Source organism: Cupressus sempervirens, chromosome 4 (genome assembly GCF_028749045.1).
Source record: "Cupressus sempervirens isolate cs-2001-9-10 chromosome 4, ASM2874904v1, whole genome shotgun sequence".
In the NCBI taxonomy this organism is placed as follows: domain Eukaryota; kingdom Viridiplantae; phylum Streptophyta; class Pinopsida; order Cupressales; family Cupressaceae; genus Cupressus; species Cupressus sempervirens.
The window spans coordinates 542,692,610-542,714,271 of record NC_143121.1 but is presented as its reverse complement, the minus strand read 5'-3'; the positions used below and the strand labels follow the sequence as shown (position 1 = coordinate 542,714,271).

General features: G+C 36.2%; 2 protein-coding genes across 3 annotated transcripts in view; one reads left to right on the top strand and one right to left on the bottom strand.

The window, feature by feature from the left end:
- Window positions 1-21,662, top strand: part of LOC149562335 (uncharacterized) — a 180,728-nt gene that overhangs the window by 70,996 nt on the left and 88,070 nt on the right. The window lies entirely within an intron of this gene.
- On the bottom strand, window positions 9,352-12,484 carry LOC149562336 (uncharacterized). Its single transcript, XM_089825857.1, has 6 exons — window positions 11,869-12,484; window positions 11,514-11,746; window positions 11,244-11,396; window positions 10,758-11,158; window positions 10,248-10,653; window positions 9,352-10,112 (listed from the first exon to the last, which is right to left on the bottom strand). The coding sequence occupies exons 1-6, from the start codon at window positions 12,285-12,287 to the stop codon at window positions 9,529-9,531; spliced, it is 2,196 nt and encodes a 731-aa protein (XP_089681983.1). The 5' UTR covers window positions 12,288-12,484; the 3' UTR covers window positions 9,352-9,528.

Here is a 21,662-nt window from a genome sequence, read left to right as displayed (position 1 = left end):
ATTGTTGTAACTAGTGTAATGAGACTCGGCGAGTCTGACCAGGACTTTGGGAGTCCGAGCCAGAGTCGCCCTATCCAAGGCAATTTGCCTCTGGACTTGGACTCGGCCGAGTCTTGGCAGAGTCCACGTGGACTCGTTGAGTCCAGGGACTCTGCCGAGTCCCAAGTCCAGGACTCTCCAAATTAAATTTTTTTTTTTTTTTAAAAAGATAGAGATTTTTGGAAGGTGTTTTTTTCCCATGTATATTAATTTTGAAAATGATATTATGGTATATGACATGTCACGGATTTATTAAGGATTGAATCTTAAATCTTAAATCTTCAACTTTATATTATGTTATTCAGTTTTTTTCCTTTAGAAATTCGTTGTTATACTTAGGTGATCTATGCAAAATTGTGTATGAGTGTTAAGTAGCTTCTATTTATCTCAATTATTGTGTATTAATGTTAATTGACTAAATGATGCATGAAAAAATCATTAAATCCTTAAAAATCTTTGAATTTCATGGGTTTTTCGATTTTCCAAGTCCTTGCCGAGTCTTGGCCGACTCCAGTAGCTGCGTCCGAGTTCGAGTCGGATTTTGACTTTCCGAGTCAGAGGCGAGTCCGAGTCTTGTAACTATGGTTGTAACTAAATTCCAAATATATGAATATTGTTTGGTTGGCAATCATTTCCTGTTCGGTGTGATCTGGAGTATTATCGACATTTCCATCTCTATTCGTAAAGGGTATATATTTGATACAATGTCATTGGCACAGAACAATAGGACCACTGCATGTCATCATCACATACACCATACCTAAGGAAGAATTTGCATGTAGAGCTATAATTGTATGATAGGCATCCGTACGCTAGGAAACATCACTGTGTGGACACCGTGCACCGATCCCATCATTTTCACTTCCCCCCTCAGTGTACTGCTATCTGCCACCTGTAATGAACCCAACTGGCTCACACTACTGTAATGCTGGCTGATGTGCTTTTTTTTGTGTTTGTGGTGTTTTCAATTTTTTTGTATTTGCAATATATGTTGTTTTTAGAATTTTCAATACATGTAATACTGAAATATCACTGAAATGAAATACCTTGCAAACCACAGTTAACTAGAAACTCAATGCTGCAATTTTGTGTTGTAATTGTATTGCTTAATTAGTAAAAGAAATTACAATGAATTTAAAGGGAATTTTAATGTAATAATCAATTGCAGAAGGCAATGTGATTTTCACAATCTATCACCAACCCCAAGAATGAAGCAGCAAGCATAACAATGCTGCTCAAAACTGGATGCCAAATACCAACAATATGCTGCCCAAGGAAAAGTCAACAACAAGAATTCCTAATGCCAAACACAAGTATGATGATGCCTGATTGTAGGTGTTAATGGTGGCAAAATGCAACCCTGACTCCAGTCGTCCTACCCATGAACTTGAATGCTGCCTGTAGATTGGTGATCGCAGCCACAAAATGCCAACAATAGCATGTTATACAGTCTGCAAATAGGGCAATACAGTCACCCAAAATGCAATGCTGGTAAGTAATGAAAACACTACCCAACTATGAACTAATGATAGTTATTTAGGCGCTCAATTTGCAAATTTATTTGTTGCCTAATAGCATATAGATTGAACACCAATATGTAGCCAAATAGCAGAGACGAATGTCGCCTCAAACACAAAGATAATAGCAGATATATATGTTAATGTTTGATAGCTTCAGTTGCATAAACCCATGAGACTAACTATATATATATATATATATATATATATATATATATATATATATATATATATATATATATATATATATATATATATATATATAGTTAAATAATTAATTTCTATATTAACTAAATAATAATGAATAGACACGTCCCTTAATATGTGTTTTCCACAATGTAAGACAGATCACTACTTTTGGAAAACATATACTAACGAGGCAGTGTTAATACATTTGCCACAATCTTGATAAACTAATATGGTATTAGAGCAGGGTGCAAATGTAAAAGAATAAGAAATGAGAAATGGAGATTTTATTTGAAAAGAAACAGTGACTATCGTGGAAGTCTTAAGCAATGACAGATACATAAGACTGCTGTTATAATGGTGTGACTTCCATGTGGCAATACATATTGTACAGAACAATTGTTGTGCACAAAATTGAACAAGAGGAACAATAAATCGCACCGTATGTAGGGACAGGTGAAACCAAACTTTGAGCAAGACTTGAGCCAAGAAGGAAGGGGCACCAAAACATTGAAATACGGGATAGTGATTTTGTCACCCTATTTAATGTTTCTGGCTGAATAAATCCTCATAAGATCACCCATATTGAACCTTGTTGTGTTGGGCATGCATGAATGATTTATGAAGGAAGCAAAACACACCATAATACATCCTGGTTGGAATATGTTTAAAATGACTATTTTATTTGGACTTTTCTTTCATTGCAATTGCATATGAATTGTCAAATGCAATGAGTTCTAGGATTTTATGAAATTGGCGATCCTTTTGCATTTCAATCAGCTCATTAAAGTTTGGCATAACATAGCTCAAATTGCTTTGGTTGCACTGACCTGAAGCACTGGCCACCTGAAGCACTGACCCGAAGCATTGACCCAAAGCACTGACCTGAAGCACTGAGGATACTACTTGGAGCACACAACCAGACTATCTACAGCACACGACAAGAATACCTAAAGCATACTACGAGACTTCATAAGGAAACTCTAGAGCAGAACATTACAGTGGTATCAGAGTTGGTGAACTTGCCAGCCTGTTGGGATGATTGAGAGATTCTGGTACTTGGATCACACTATGGCCCTGAACAACGATGGAGACTGGTGGTTGAGCACTACAAAGGATTGGCAAAGAGCTTAGTGAGGGTGTTGATCTTCCATTAGATATATTGGATGTTTGTTTTGTCATGTGAACCAAGTACCTTCAAGATTTATACAGAGAGTCCTCTCGCCGATTAAGGAGGCCTTAAGTCAACCTAGGCTTTTGAGACACCATGACAAGGATAAAAGATTGGCAGTTGCAACATGTCTCAGTGAGGTCTTGAGAATTTCGGCTCCTAAAGCAACATATGATGATAATGCCATGATAGAGATATTGCAATTGATAGTTGACAGCTTTTAGAGTCTTAATGACTTTAGTAGTGACCCTTTTGGTAGGAGATCTACAATATTGGAGAATTGTGCAAATGTCAAAGTAAGTAACCTTATCTTAGATCTCGAATTGCAAAATTTGGTCCATGATATGTTTCATCACTTCTTGGTCACCATCAAGGGAGATCATGATACTATGGAGAGTCTTATGATTTTGTGCATTGAAGAGATGGATGAAATATCCCAACCCATCACATCTATGTTATGGGCTGTTCATAATCTAGAATGTATTCCTTCTATAGCAGCATATAGATTGGTTAGTAATGTTTTCAAGCATTGTGAAGAAAAACTAATATTTCATTTGCACAAGTGGGAGAAAATGACTAATAATGATAAGGGTGATGCTTTATGTGAGGAGAATGAAGGCATGATTACAGGGCTGCTCCAAGAAGATTTGCTAAATCTCTCTACGACACCATGGGGAGAACACCAAAAAAATGAAATTGCTTGCATGAATCTTGTGAAGACATGGATGGATCAAGTTGTGCCCAAGGCTGTATGTGTCACGGAGGTTGTGTTTGTTGTCGAGGCTGTGTGTCTATCATCGAAGCAATGTGCATCATCATGTTCTTGCCCGTCGCTAAGGTTGTATATCCATCACCACCCTTGTGTTTGTCACCGTCATGTTCGTCACCTATGCTGAGTTCGTGTCTGTCATAGAGTTTGTGTCTGTCACCGTTGTGTCCATCGCTGTCATGTTTGTCACCTATGCTGAGTTCGTGTCAGTCACCAACACCGAGTTTGTGTCCGTCACCATCGTGTCCATCACCGACGCCAAGTCTTTGTCCGTCGTCAAGTTTGTGTTTGTCATCATCATATTTGTCATCATTGTGTCTGTCACCATTGTGTCCATCATCATCATGTCTATCACCGATGCTGAGTTTGTGTCCGACACCATTGTGTTCGTCACCGACGCAGAGTCCGTGTTCGTCATCGAGTTCGTGTCTGTCATTGTCGTCGTGTCTGTCACTGCCGTGTTCTTCACCAAAGCCAAGTTCACGTTCGTTGTCAAGTTCGTGTCCGTCACCATCATGCCCACCATTGTGTTCATCACCAATGTCGAGATTGTGTTCGTATCCGTTACAGACGTGAGTCTGTGTCCATTGTTGAGTTTGTATCCGTCACCGTTGTGACCATCACCAACACCGAGTTCATGTCCATTGTTGAATTTGTGTCCATCACCGTCATGTCTGTCACTGTTGTGTCCACTACCGACGTTGAGTTAGTGTCCGTCACCATCATTGTGTTCGTTGTTGTCACCGTTGCCATATCTGTCATCGTCATTGTATCCGTTGTCATCACCGCCGCCTTGTCTATTGCCATGTCCGGCATTGCTATCATCGTCATGTATGTCATCTTCATTTTGTCCATTTTTGTCACCGCAGCCGTGTCTATTGCCAAGTCCATCATGTTTGTCACCGTCGTTGCATTTGTCAACAATGTCAAGTGTGTATCCGTCGCCATAGTTGTGTCCGTTGATGACGTCATGGCTGTCTCCATCATCATGGTGTGTCTGTCATTTTGGTTGCATCGGTTGTAATAGCTACGCTTATTGCCATTGAGACATTGCTCGTTGTCGAGGCTCTATCCATCATCGAAGCTTCAATTGGGGTTTTGTGTCCCATTGAGGTTTTATCTGCAGCTAAAATTTTATTTGTTGCCAAGGTACTCTGTTGAGGTTTTTTTTGGCCAAGGTTCCCTTTACTGAGGTACTCTTTCTTGAGGCTCCCATCATCGCGACACCCTTCACTGAAGAACTGTTGGCGAGGAACTCATAGTTGAGGCCCCCTTCGTCAACATTCTCACTACTAAAGCTCTCTTCGTCAAGGTTTCATCCATCAGAAATATAATAGTGGTCGTTGTGATTGTGGCAGTGGGTAAGTTTGTGCCAGCATCAGCGTTTGTGTGCATGACTGTACCCAAAGAGATTTTTGAACATAATGACGTGAAAGATTTCATCAATTTGTGTAATTGGGATCCTGGTGAAGGATATGACAATATTTATATCAAAGTGGCATAGCGAAAGTTTGATAGCAATGTGGTGTTGCGGAGGATTGACGTCATTTCACTTGTCTTGCCTGCGCGTTTGATTTGGGACTTGGGAGCTGTTGGTGTTTCGTTTGATGATGGATTGCTTAAGGGCAAACAATTTTGGGCAGCAAGGATTTGTCATGTCCCCAAATTTGAATGTAATAATTTATTTAAATTAATTAATTAACTGGTCCCAAAATTTAAATAATATAATAAAAGGACCTTTAATTAGTTACTTAAAAAAATTAATATGTGGCCCAAGTTAATATTTGTATTTGTGGTTCCAATTGATTTAATATATCTCAGGCCTATTTTTATTTTAGTTTTCGTTGGTAATTGTTGCCGTTGGCTTTCTTTGTACACCCTCGGAAAGGTTTTCCCCGACGGGTATTTAAGAACGACTTGTAGGTAGTTGTAGATAGGCATTCTGATTATTTATTTTGTATTGCGAATTCCCATTGGGATTCTCTGTTGTTCGCCATTTCGGAAGTGAAAGACCTTCCCTATTTGGTTTGTCCGGTTTCAATGGGATTCAACCCTCACCCTATTCCGTTACTTGTAACACTTCGCTTAGATTTGACAAATCAAAGCACAATCTTTGTAGCTGATGCATATATATATATATATGGAATTGTATTGAATCATTTATTCTATCATTTTATAGCATATTTGGGGAGTGTGTTATCTTGATATCAAATACAGTTCGATCTCCACATTTTGGAAGGCCTCAAGTTCAATTGTACAACCTCACAAGCCTACTATACGGCCTCCAAGTGCAGCCGTATGACCTCTATCTCTACAATATGACTTCATCCACTACTGCTCCTCATACTTATTTGCTCCCTCACATACCGTACGGTCCTCTAGCTTCACCGTACAAACTTCTTACCTTCCCGTATGGTCACCAAGGTAAACAACAGAAGATCCATACACCATTTGCTTCAGCAATTGCATATCGTACACCTTCCCCAGACACCATACGACCATACTTCCTACCATACGACCTTCCTGCAACCCTGTCCCTATGGACATTTAGCATTTTGGAACTCGCTATCAGGCACGCGGGGCGAACAGATCATTACGCTCTACTGTACAACCATCAAGATAATACTGTACTACCAGAAGCACTAACCCGAAGCACTGACCTGAAGCACTGGCCACCCGAATCACTGACCTGAAGTACTGGCCACTAGAAGAACTAAGGGAGAACTACCTGAAGCATTAAGCTGAAGCACTAGATGATTTATGAAGAAAAGAAGCAACAACACACCATAATTCATCGTGGTTGGAATATGTTCGAAATGACTATTTTATTTGGACTTTTCTTTCATTGCAACTGCATATGAATTGTCAAATGCAATGAGTTCTAGGATTTTATGAAATTGGCGATCCTTTTGCATTTCAATCAGCTCATTAAAAGTTTGGCACAACATAGCTCAAATTGCTTTGGTTGCCTTAGAATATCCATTGACGAAATCATACATTTTGGGAGTGAATAGTGAATGATGCTTTAGGGAGTTAGAAAGAAAAATCTGGCATATTTTTTTCTCTCCAAGAGCTTAAAGTGTCTCTCGTGATTTGAAGTAGGGGATTGTGATTCGTAGCATACTCAGGAGAGACGACCAGAGCCTTGCTGGTTAGTATTACATCACCTTAGGATTTTCTTTGTGGTAGATAAACCCCTTCCGCAACCATTTCTTGTCATCTTGATCTCCACTGGGCCAATGAAACTGCCATTTGGTCTAAACACATAGGGGTTGCCTGTCACCTGTTCTATGATTTGTTCGCTTATGTCAAGATATTGGGCGAATGAAACATCAATGGCCCCGACTCCCGTGAACACCATGTAAGTAAACCGAAAGGCAACAAGCCTTACATCTGACGTGGACCATCAATCGGTAAAAATACAGAGAACAAGTCTATAAACCAAGGAATAAAGGAAAGTGGGCGGCCTTATTGGCTCGACCTGTCCAAGACTGTCACATGGATATGATGATCCACTCAAACAGTGGACCCCACAAAAGTATGTGTTTCATTTATTGTTTGTATTCATGTCAGCGACTGAAGGTAAGAGTTAATTTTTATTTCATTATGAATATAAGTGAAATTGGTTACCTTAGATTTTATAAAGAGTAATATGTTGAAAATATAGATTATTGCATATATATATATATATATATATATATATATATATATATATTGAAGATGGAATATATGCTTATATGTTTAAAGCATATATTTAAATTGACATTTATCTATATTATATTGGAGTCATCTTATATTATTATGCGGAATTCTCCTTGAGGATTATGTTAGTCTCTCTCTTATTCTTTTATTGCAATAAGTACTATAAGAGCTATTTGCCTTGATCTTTTTTGAGGATTCTCTTGCAGGAAAAGGAGGATTGATACTAGATTCAGAGGGAGTCTTAATGCTCCATCAAAAGCCTCATTAGACAAGGAGATCATACGATTGATATTCAAAGGGAGTTCGAAAGCCCATATGTGTGACTGTATGATTTTAATGGGCTTAACCACTATGTACATCGCGAGGAAGTGACGACTTCCAAATGATTATCACTTATATTTGTAGAAGTTATTGGAAGGTGATGATCTTACAATAACTTAAATAATGATATACATTTTATGTAAATGTTAAAACAGATCATGATAAATTATATCTTGCAAATCAACAACTAAGTGTTAGATGTTATTCACTTGACGGTCTATGAGTTGTTTGTATAGATATATGATATCTATTTGGTGAATATCATGTGTTGATATTTTGTAGACCATTACCTTATTGAGTACTTGGTGAATATCATATGTTGATATTCTATAGGCCAATACTCAATGTATTTGGTGAATATCATATGCTGATATTTTGGAGGCCAATACTCATGACACCAAATGTGATATCATAATGGTGGATATCTTTTGATGAAAGATATCCTAAATTTTTGTCATTCTATGTATTACGACCGGCGTAATATCTATATGTGTTTATCCTCCCTAGCTAAGAGGGAGTATTGATGTTTGATAGCTTCAGTTGGATAAACCCATGAGACTAAACTGAAGATATATATATATATATATATATATATATATATATATATATATAGTTAAATAATTAATTGCTATATTAATTAAATAATAATGAATAGACATGTCCCATTAAGGGGCATGTCTCTCCATGTGTTTTTCACAATATAAGAGAGATCACTACTCTTGGAAAACATATACCAAAGAGGCAATGTTAATACAATTTGCTGCAATCTTGACAAATTAACAATATCAACACCGAAGTACAGAGATAATTGGGGACTAAATGCAAGAATATATAATGCCCAAATTGCAGCTGTCAACACCTTTCTGAGACACAGTAATGGCAGTATAAAGGCCGAGATGATTTCCAGCTATAGAACTCACTATGGATGCCCAATTCAGATTGAAAGAACTCAATTCAATTCACTGTACCTCAGCAGTGAACTTGAATGAACAGTTCAACTCAGAACACAGATTCAATTGCTTTACAACAACAGTGATTGATGCACTCAATTCAAGAGGGATTGTGTAATGTTCCCTATTTCAAAGTTGAATTTCATAACTAATAACAAATTAACTAATAAATATTATTACATAATTAGACGTATAATCTATTATATCAATTGATATAAGTGGGCAATATGAAAATATAACATCCTAATAATAATAAAATAAAAATAATTGATAATTAATAATAATAAGAAATAATAATAATTAATAATAATCTATCCTCACGTGAAGGTTTTGGCTAGACCTATCGACTTGATTATATCCAAATAACTTTTTAATACTAAAATGTTAAACCATTATCGCCATTATAAACCAAAGTAACAAGAATTGGAATCGGATCGGAATCGGCAAGGCCGAATCGAATCGTGAATCGGCAATGAATCGGCGATGAATTGGCAAATTTGAAAAAACCCTTTAAATTTAAAGATTTTAACAATTTAAAACTTATTTCATGCACCCTTTATTGAATATAACTTAAACACACTATAACATCATCAAATAGAAGTTAAAACTTAACATACATAAACATCGAACATAAAATCCATCACATATGTAACTATGTTATCTAAAATGTAAATTGTAGGCTAGCTGAAGTAAATAGAAATCAAATGATCACAATGATTTAAATCATAGAATGTATGTAAGATGATCCATAAGACATCAAATCATAAATGTATGTAAGAATCTAAGATGAAGATCCATGAAAGTTTGAAACATATGTCTATCAATGATTCAGTATCAATATCTGTAAACAAAATATAAAAACAAGGCTCCAGCTCAAGCCTCAGACTCATAGTCATCATCATCATCCTCAACATCATCCTGAAGCTTGGCTGCAGCCTCAGCCTCAGCCTCTGAGTATCCAGTCTGCCTAGTAGCAAGGCGTCTAATGTAGGTCCTAGAGGACTGCCGAGCCATATCTCCCGCATGTAAGATGGGCTCATGAACGTCGCTAGGGCCTGTGCCTATGCGTGCACGTGTGCGTCTACCAATGCCTGAAGAACGTGCTCTAGCTGCCTCAGCCTCTATATCCACCTGGTCAACCCACACACGGTCTTCCTCAGTGAAGACTGGATCCACAACCTCTGTGAGCCACTCTGATTCTGGATCAATTTCCTCTAGAATGATCGGAGAGGAGTCAGTGCCCAAAATCTGTCTGATCCTAAGACGGAGGTTGTAATGAACAAAGACAATATCATTCAACTTCTGCACTGTCAACCTGTTTCTCCTCTTCGAATGGATGTGCTCGAACATGGACCAACCGCGCTCACATCCAGAAGCGCTGCTTGGCTGACTCAGAATACGAATGGCAATTTTTTGAAGTTTTGGGGTTGTGGCCCCAAACATTTGCCACCATCTATCTACAATAAGGGAAAAATTGAAAATAGAAACAATTAGTCTCATTTACAAATTACAAGTTAACTCTAAAATTACATAATCAACTTTAAGATTAGAATCTAGATTCATGAACATTGAATATATTATTTAATTTTTACCTGGCTGTAGTGTTGTCTGAGCATTTATGGCCATCCTGCTAGAGAAAAGTGGCCCCTCTTTATTGTTGAACTGGTCTAGCTCAACAATCGCAGCAGCGCTATCTTCATCGCTACTCAACCTCTGAATCACTGTGTATAAGCCAGTGAGAACCTCCGCATCCGCCTTGAACTCAGGACGGAAACGATATGCCGGATTCAGAAAGTAAGCTGTTGCACGGATGGGTCGATGGAGCTGATTCTGCCATCTCCTATCGATGATGTCCCAAATAGGGCCATACCTCTCCTGCACTCTTGCATATTGGGCTCTGATGGCCTCCTTGGCCCTATCCATGCCCTCATAAATGTAGCCCATAGAGGGCTTCTCCCCATCAGCAGTTCGTAGCAAAGCTACAAGGGGCTCAGTGACCTACATATAAAGTAAAACAAAAAACTTGAGTCAAAACTTAAATATAAAATAATATAACTTAAAGTAAAAGTAAAATACTAAATGTTAAATTGCAATAAATTTACCTGCAGGATTTCTCTAGCGGGTTTCCAAAAACCATCCTCATCAAATATGCAATCTGCCACATCTATCCCTACAGTGGTCGTAGCATAGGAAGAGGAAATCCACTCCCGCCCAACAAACATGCTCCTCAATTCATCCCTTGATGTCAACAAGGACTGCAAGGTGATGAAATTCGAGGCAAACCTCGTGATACCTGGGCGAGCTATCTCTTTGCCTTCTGTGTACTTCCTCATTGTGCTGAGGACAAATGAATGATTATAAATGAATTTGCATATGTTTTTTGCCCTTTCCACACATGACTTGACAAACTCAAGTTTGCCAATTTCCTCCAACATGAGGTCAATGCAATGTGCCGCACAAGGGGACCAAAATATGGTGGGGTGCCTCTCCATCAAAAGTTTACCTACAACAATTTTAAGTCAATTAGAAATTCAAATTTCAAAATTCAAATAAATTTATTTTCAAAACTTGAAAAGTTAAAAGTTTACCTGCAGCAACATAACTTGTTGCATTATCCGTCACCACCTGGATCACATTTTGTTCTCCCACCTCTGCTATGACTTCCTCAATAGCCTCACATAAGTATGTGGCATTTTTTACATGTGCGGAAGCATCAATGGATTTGATGAACATGGTATATCCTACAAGTAACAAAACAACGAATTAGAATATTAAAATTAAATGGATCATCAACAAATTAGCATTCAACAAATCAAAATTTACAATTATGTATGTAGGAAAGTAGAATGATCAATTACCTCCACAGGATACAAGAAAATTGAGGAGTGTTCTATTCCTCCTATCTGTCCAACCATCAGTCATGATGGTGCAACCCTTTGCAATCCACTCCTTTCGGTTCTCCTCGAGCTCAGCCCTCATGTCCTCTACCATCTCATCCAAGAGGTATCCGCTCAACTCAGCCTCAGTTGGGGCTTTAAACCCCGGACCACAAATAGCAACCGCGTCTATCATGTTCTGCCAATAAGGAGCCCTGTCACAAATAAAAATTTAGATGTCAAAGACTCAAATTATAAAACAAGTAAATATAATTAAAGTTTTACTTTTACTTTTAATTTTAACTTTAAAGAAAACAACGAAAAAAGAATCAATTACCTGGCTGCAATAAATGGAATGTTGCAAAAGTACCAAAATTTGCATATCTCCTTTCTGGCAGCATCATGAATTTCCTTGTTCAAACCCATGCCCTCAAGCGTGGGTTGGGAACCAGGAGTAGTGCGGGGCACAAAGTAACTATCCATTCTGTTTTTCCGCACTCTAGGCTGCAATAGGTTGGTGTGGGACTCTGTCTCAGTATGTGACCGACTAGCACTAGCACGAGCAGAAGAACTAGGATAAAAATGAGGCCTAGAAGAACCCTCTCCAACACAACCTACAGATGCAGAAGCTGATGCAGATGCAGATGTGGATGCGGCTGCAGATGCGGATGCGGGAACATGGGAGCCAATACCCCTTAACCCTTCAAGTTGCATTTTCCTATTGGCTTTGTCTTTTTCAATTTTTTCTAATGCCATTAAGCAAGTGCGTTTTGCCTCAGGAGTTTGGTGAGTGCAAATTGTAACATCGTGTCCAGGTATAGCAGCAATGTGGTATTTCAATCTATAAATACCCCCAGAAGTTATTTTTTCTTTACAAAAAATACATTTTGTTTGATATTTGGTTCTTCCAGGAAACTCTTCGTTATATTTCCAACATTCATCTTTTCTACCCATTTCGAATTTGCAAAAAATGAAAGCAAAGGCTGCTGCAATAAAAATTTATATGTAAAATATCAAAGTTTGAAGCTAATAAAAGCTACAAAACAACAAACCCCAGTTTGCAACTTAGTAAAAATAAAGAACATTCAAGATCTAAACTAAAAATCTTGAAAACTATAAAAATTTAACAAAAAATGCATAATACACTAACATGCAAAAAAAAAAAGAGCACTTACCTCTTGCAAATGAGTTGAGGAGTGTTGAGATTGGCTCCCTAATGCTCCCAATGCAATTGATGGCCTCCCCAAATGGATTGCTGATCTCTTTTGTGCTCTTTCTTCTTGCCGGTTAGAAACCTATGGCTTTTCTTTTCTCTTCTTCTCTCTCACTTTTCCTCTCTTCTACTCATGTTAAATAAATAGAAGGCCCTTTAGGGTTATAACAAAGAGAAATGGTCAAAAACAAAGTAAAAAAACCAAGCAATTTTTTAAAATTTTACAACTCTATACTTTATTGGCCGCGGGCGATTCCTGCCGATTTTTCCAGGCAATTCATGCGATTTTTTGCCTGAATCGCCTGAATCGGCGATTCAGGCGATTCACTTGAAGAAATCGGCAATGGCGATTTCCGACTCCAAAAAAATCGCCATTGCTGAATCTAATCGCCGAATCGCCGATTCAGGCGATTTTATGGCGATTCTCGTTACTCTGTTATAAACATTGACTAATTTCTTAGTTGGATGAGTCGACTCAGCTTGGTTTCTGAGGTGACGGATAAAGTGTTTACGCACATGGTTGGGCTCAACACTACTGCCCAAGTATGAAGTCATGCACATGGCCATTAGGATGGTCATCGAAGGTCTTCAACATTAGCAGACTAGAGTCAAATATAGCGTGCATGATGATCGTTCTGAATGTGAGATATAAGAGTAGCATTAATCACTACTGTGATCCGTATCAATCAATTCATATATTACATATAAAAAATGAACAACATAATCTCAGATGTTATATGACTGTATTCTGGGTACCTCCAATATATCTATCAGGTGTTAGAATTCAGAAAAAAAAAAAAAGAATCAACCTTGGCACCAGGTCTTAGAGTAAATAAATGATTCGTAGTAACTCAATGCTTCATAAAGCATCATCATTAGCTCTTCCATGATGGAAATAGTCTAAGAATACATCAATTTGTTATACAATAATAATAACATAATAAAACAAATTATGCATAAGTGAAAAGTCAGGCACATCTATGCGACTAAAGAGAAATGGAAGAAGGGTCATGTATTGAAGGAGATCACATAATATATATATCACAGAAGAGAGAAAAATATGGGGGAAAGGGAGATATACAGAGAGAAGAGAAAGGTCTATGTCCAGAAAATAACTTAGTAGAATCCATATGTGGAGATCAATAATCACTAACAGAAGATATACAAAAATATCCTTCAGATTGTGCTCTTGAAACAATTACTTCCTTTGCCACAAATTAAGGACATACAATTCAATATCGTTGTAAAGGAGAGGAGAATAGATAATAAAATCAGATATAAGCAGGATGGAAAAGACATCCTTCAGTTCAAATCTGCACACCAAATATCATGCTCAATAGAGCATACAACAGGAGTAACACTTGGAGGTCTGTATCAGAATACATATCATATCTTCTTCATTTTGTTCTTTGAGATATACGGTGTTTGAAACCAACAAATTCTAGTTCCATATGCATCAATTCTGAACAGAGACGGTACCATCATTATTAGACCTGCTTCAAGATAAAGGGAACAATAACGCTGAAAGTAGTAATATTTATACATTCTGTTGTATATGTGTAAAGGGTCATATAAGATATAGCAACTCCATAGCTGTAAGAAATTATATCAGATCATTCTGCATATGCAACTTGTCTTATCAGTATAATAGGAATCATATCCTAAATATAACCATCACATGGCATAGCCAAAACTACCATTCAGATATAACAGAGACCATATTGTAAATATGACCATAAGATCAATTCACCTCAGTAGACATAATTGTATAAATAATAAATCAGAAATAACATAGATTGGTATTGGTCATCACTCTCAAAATAGCTTATTAAAACCTTTTCCACAAGTTCATAGTGAAATCGAAACTACGATTTGTAATAAGTTTAGTTTATCGTCCCAAAATTTAAAGGGAGATGAACAAGGGACATTACAAATTGGTCCTCGAGAAATTCACTAAATTCAAACCTTCACCAAGAAAAAAATATCAAGAGCAATAACCAAGAATAAGTTTATTTGCTTCATGAAGCCTCTTGTATAATGCAATTTGGCTTCTCCAATACACCTTTCATTAAAGTTGTTTCACCAACACGCCTTTCACTTAGAAGCTTCCATCTAATTATTTTAAGTACATAGCTCTCAAGCACATGGCTTCATGAAGACACTTTTCACATACAAAACTTCTTCAACACACCATCAAATTATAATACTTATATGATAAAGTCATTTATTAAGATAATCTTAATAAACTAATAATATAGAGCTCCATGAATCAACCTAATCAATCACTAAAGAATCCAAACCACTTGGTGCCTCAGCAGCACTACTAAAATAGGAATTGCCCACAATTGAATTACTATTAATCGCAAGTCAATCAACAAAGACCCTCAAATCACACTGTCCGCTCATGAGGGTTGCAATGATGAATTGACTAAACCTAGCTATAGGATCCTACTAAAAAGGGGACATTACATCAGCTCACTGTACACCCCTCCTCTCCTCCACTCCGTAGGATCAGATCTATTTCATTCTACACCCAACTTGCTTACTATGCTACCATCTCGCCTACACCATGCGACCACTACACATTCATTCCTCCTGCATGTGTCGTGCAGCTTGCTAACAGCCCGTATGACCATTCTGGTCAGCACAGTATGACTCCCAAACTTCTCAGCAAACAAACATGGAACATCCACTCATTAGCAGTTTAGGGGCCGTCAATAACATTACAATGGTACCAGAGTTTTCCTTCAGGTGTTGTCCTTGAGTACTTCCTACATGTGTTTTCCCTTGAGAAAACTCAGATGTGTCGTTGGGGACATTACGTTGGTATCTGTAATGTCCCCATTTTTTGCAAGTTCCTGCAATTGGCTTGGTTAGTTCACTTTTGCAACCCTCGTGAGCTGACAGTGGGATTTGAGGGTCTTAGTTGTGGGGTTATAGGCTTTTCAATAGCCAATGTTGTGATTTGGCTCCAATTGAGGGACTTACTATTTATAGTAAGTCAAACTGTTGGTTCTGATGAGCTCAGTTGAGTTAGAGGAGTTGGGTGATACTCTCAATTTTTATTTCGAGCTTTCGGTTTGGGCTCCAAGAATCTTGGAGGGAGCATCTATTTATAGTAAGTCACCCCGTCAGGTTTATTCATTGTCTTTCATCATCAGGATCACTCTGGTGTTGTCAGATTTTGATTTTGATGCTTCTTCAGTTGTTTTCACAAGATGGGTGAATTATTATTATTCAATACGCTTGTCCTACATTTTGTCACCACAAAATGTTGGTAAGAACATGAAACTTTTTCAAGCTAGTTTCACGTTTCTCTAAGTTTAATTTAATATTCAATTGTTTAATGTTGATCGATCAATCAACTTTATTCATTTATCAAATTGTTTTACTGAAGGTTTTGGTTAAGTCTTTTTCGTTTTACTTTCTGTCGAGCCTTTGTTTGATTTTTAAGGCCTTCAACGTCCTTTTCTTTGTTTTTAAATTTGCGTTTGTTAGTTTTTAGTCCTTTGGTTTCGCTCGTCATGGCTTTCGATTTTCCTTTCAATTTGGTCTAACCTAGAGCTTAATCAGAGTTGTTAGTCAAGAGATATGACCATTTTAGTGCCCAAAAAGTGGACCTTTTTGATGTAACAACACGAATTAAAAATATCATGTTATATTTTTAATGTGACTTTCACTTTTTGAAAAATATAACTTAAATTCACTTTTTGTTATGTTTTTAGGTTACTTTATCTTTAAAATTTTCACTTAATGTGACTATAGTGCACTTCATGTTATATTTATAAGTTGAGTTACTTTTTTATTTTTCACTTAAGTGACTATATTAACTATATAGGTCAATTTAATTTTTAGCATTTAAATCAAATGCTCTAGTAAATATTACTTTCTAAATGATATTTACATGTTATATAATTAATATGATATGTAAATATAATTTATGTCCCACTTAAGTAATATTGTAATGAATTTAAATTGACATGTGCTTATTTAATCATTTAAAGTCATCAAAAGTGGACATTTTATATGTCATTACATGTAAAATCCATCAAAAGTGGACTTTTTACATGCCATTGCATATAATTTTCAAGTTAGAAATATTAATCCATCAAAAGTGGACATTTTACATGCCACTGCATATAAAGTTCAACTTGGTGAACCTTTTTGATGTCATTACATCAAAAGGTTATCATAAGTGGACCTTTTTGATGTCATTACATCAAAATATAAGTTTTTATGTCTTTGCATCCAAAATGTGAGATGTAACTTAAAATGTGCATTCCCCTCCAAAAGCTCCGATTTGCCTTGTTTGCACATTTTAAAACATGTTATTGATCCAAAAAGGTCCAATTTGCCTTGTTTGCACATTTTAAAACATGCTATTGACCCAAAAAGGTCCGATTTGAACTTGAAACATGTTTTAATATGTGCATTGCCCTTCAAGTCTGATTTTGAAAAAATACGTCTTTGTCTCCCAAGAACCCAATTTTGATCATTAAGGGAGATTTTCTTGATGGATTTGCATGAAATCTTTTTCATTGGAGGTATTTTTGCTTGGCAACGAGTTTTCATACATAAAAAATGGGTCTAACATGCTCAAAAACGTTATTAGAAGCTCCAATGTAGGACACATTCTTGAAGAAATAAGCAAATAACTCCATTTTTTATCAATATTTTTGCTCCAATACAAATCGATTTGGCTTCTTTTGGGGATTACATTGCATGTTGGTGCATGATTTGATGATTAAACATCAAATCGATTTGTTCATGCATCTTGGTGAAAAACGTTTTTCACCAAAAATGTCCCAAGCACATGCATCCCAAAAATGTTGGATCTAGGAGCATTCTTAGGGCACATTTTGGCATCTAGCATACAAAACACCTTGTTTGTTGCCCTTTCCCATTCAAATTTGCAAAGTTGGAAAATGTCTTAGCATTTTTGGAGAATTTTTCAACATTGGAGAATCTTTCTTCTTCATTTTTGGCACTTAATATTCATGTAAGTAGACTTTTTTCAAATTTGCAAAGTAGACCTTGTTTGTTGCCCTTTCCCATTCAAATTTGCAAAGTTGGAAAAAGTCTTAGCATTTTTGGAGAATTTTTCAACATTGGAGAATCTTTCTTCTTCATTTTTGGCACTTAATATTCATGTAAGTAGACTTTTTTCTTGCTATTTAATTTGTGCTTATCTTGCTGATTTTATGCACACAATTGCTTGATGATTGCCACTTGTTGAAATCTATGCCATGGAAAGTGCATTTTTCCTTTAAAAATGAAGATTTTGTTTATTTTCATGTTTTTGGTTCTTTCCCAAGTTCCAATTTCGAATTTGTGTGTTCAAGTGCTTTGCATCTTGGCATGTTTGAGTCACTTTCGAAAGGTACATTTTTCTTTGTGTTTTTGTGTGTTGTGTTTGCTTGCCGGTTTTCTCCACTTTGGAGAAGTCACAAATTCTTTCCCAAGAACTTGTTGCTGCTTCACTTCATGCGAAAGCATCATCTTATTCCACATTCCATTTTCGTGTCACAACACCTCACCTCTCATTCGACGAATGCGATTACATGTTTTCTATCTCATTCACCATCCACATGTCATGCCCAAAATTAGGGCAAAAACACACCAATTTTTTTTTTTTTTAAAATAAAATTAATTACTTTAAAAGTCTAAACATTAACATAAATTGTTAAAATGGCTCGTATGCAAATTTGCAACTCACTTATAAAAAATAATTTAAAAACTAATTTAAAACATATTACATTAGCCATTTAAATATTAATAAGAAAAAATATTAAATGAACAATATATTGGAATAATTGAAATAACGATCTAAAAGAGCACAAGTTCAATTATTACACCACATAAGAATGAAAGAACTAATTACTATAATAACACGTACTATAACTAAACTTTATTTTAAACTTTATTCTAACTAATTACATTTAAATCCACATTCTATCCTAAATAAAACATTTCAAAAAAAAATAATAACATAACTAAAAATTAAATAAGTAAATAAAATTTTAACCTTTCTAACTTCCATAACAATTTGCAACCCCACAAAATACTAACATTAAAATATACTAAAATATAAACGAAACATATCAAATATAATGGTCAACAAAGAGAAGAAACTAGATCACCAATGTTTCACAACAAATATATAAATTGAGTTACTAACGATTTAAGCTATGGGTCAATGAGTTTGACTCAAAAATCACACAATTAAATCCTGATAGCGATATCACAATTTAAGCTAATTAATATTGAAATGCATATTATTTATAAATAACTTAAACTAAACTGAATCATAAAATAACAACTTTACCATTACCAAAGTCCTAAACTAACACTTTATGCATGTTAATACACAACTCAATAACTGAAATAAAATACTAAGCATTATCAACTTAACACAACATCTAACTCTAATTACTAGTAATGAAACATACAAAACTAATAAATCGATATACTAACTTATACTAATAACTTATTATACTAACATTATTTTAAACACACTATATATATACTAACTCAAATTAAATACTAACTGAATATCAAAACCTGATAACATTCCTACTTATTACTAAAACAAACTAATTAAATTAAACCTACATACTAATCACCTTAACTAACCTAAGGCCTACCCCTCCCTACTGGCCAAGTGGCGCAACCACCCACTTGGGCGCTCTCCCAAGAAACTCAAGCTACTCCCCGTGACCCCCACTTGCTACATGCCACCCGAAGCTTCCTTGGGCGGTACCCCAGACTGGTACGCTATCCAAGCCTAGCGTGGGTAGAGGAAGATCAGGCGCTATGAAGGGAAAGGTAAAGTGTTTTACACTCAAGCTCAAAAAACATTAACTTAAATGCCTCTCCAACAACTACTTCCCTAGCCCACGCATGGTCTAAGTGAGCTTGCGGAAATCTAGGAGGATACAAGGGGGGGTACTTTAACTATTTAATTCATTGACTTTAAAACACAAGATTAGGTCTGCCCACTGACCAATCTGATGCCAAGGAATGATTGAGTGGGGAAATAAGTTAACACATAAAGGTTAGTTGGTGAGTTTTCGAGATAAGTTAAAATAGAGTTAGTTTGGACAAGAGGCTTTTGGAAAGCAACGACAACTGCAGTTTCCATTAATTTTGCCCACTTAAATGTTGTTTGGTCTTAGCACTCTACCCTTGCATCACACCTGTGCCCAACCTGGAGAGAGAGAGAGGGAGAAGTCTCCTTTCATTTTGAATGGTTTAAATGAGGACTCAGACTCCATACGAAAGGTTAGCTTGCCACCCACGTGATCCAAGATTTGGGTTTGGAGGCAATTTGAAATCTTTTTTTTTTGCCATGATTTCTTTCAAGAAAATTTATTGCAAAAAGTTTTATTGGTGAAGTCCTTGAGCAGAATGGTAAAAGAATATATATATATATATATATATATATATATTTTTTTTTTTTTTTCACTTAAATTTTCATTTTTTTATTTTTGATTTAAACAGTAACTTTCAAGAGCATTTTTAAGGAATATTCTCTGTAGTCTATTGAGAATTTATTTTGCCTTCTCATACAAATTCCAGAGAGCAATTTTGCTCCTGGGGGTGTTTTTTTTTTGTCAAGCCCCTCTTTTTTTTTAAGTGTCGACTTTTGTTTTGCAACTTCTTTTATAACAAGAGGTGTATTTTTTTTAATCTATTTTGGATTTACCATTTGCATAGATTAACAAGATGATTGAACAATTCGTCATATCAACAATGAGAGATTTATTGTATCTCCTAATGCATATGAATTTGGATTGAAATTTCAACATAACAACATTCCTTTTCCTTAACATAATTGAAACTTGAAGATTGCTTAATTTCAAATAAACTCATCAATTAATCTATTTTTCCACACACTTATACATGAATTGAATTAACATAAGATACAATGCAAAGAGGTTTTCTAAATCTTTTCTCTCTATTAATCAACCTGGTTCAAGGCTCCATCAGGAAAGAACTAATAAGAAAATCCGACATCTTTGCCAAATACATCAAAGTTTAAATACATTTTTACATAATGATACAATTCAATCGAATTCTCTTCTAGGTCTTCACAAGAGATTCTTTTCCAATATCTTCAATGCATCAAGGGAATCATGGGAAAAACGAGAACTGACCCAGAGGTAAAACAACATATTAAGATAAACAATTCAAGCATGCATTTCAGCCTGGTTTTGCACAATAGGTTCAATATTGAACCAAAATAGGGGAGAGGTGGATTTTCTCAATAGGAGACGTCAATCACCATACCATAATATAGCCCTTTCGGGGCTAAAATTCAAGAACTTCCGTTCTTCTACAAATGCCCTTTCGAGGCCAATACCACAAGGATTTTCATTTCCTTCCCTTTTTCAAGAATTCAAATTGTCATACAAGGTATGTGATGACAAGTAGGGGCCCATATACCCTACCCTCTTTCCCTTTTCTCACCATGAGAGGGGACTCTACACTATTGAGGTTCAACTAAGGCCCTTTCCCCGTACTTGGCCACTTCTTCCCTATCCAAAGGTGAGTATTGCCAAAACAATCCCCATGAAATCCCCTCAAAATTTCAAGCAAGCATAAGAATGACATCCAAGAACAAGTCAAGATCCCTCCCAAACAACCCCAACACACATACAAGCAATACAAAGAACACACAATGCCTTATGCATGAATCAAAGCATGAACAATGTGAAGAACATGATCAAAGAGTGAAGAATTCTACCTTCACAAAAAGTTATGGTAAAATGACCAGTTGAGAAGAGCTTATCCTTCCTTTTTTTCAATCTTCAAACTTTTTCTCTAAAACTAGAGATTGGGTAACAACCCCAAAACTTTCCCAAAATGCCTCTAAATATCATCCTAACTCAACTAGACTTTAGGTAACCCCAAGGTGG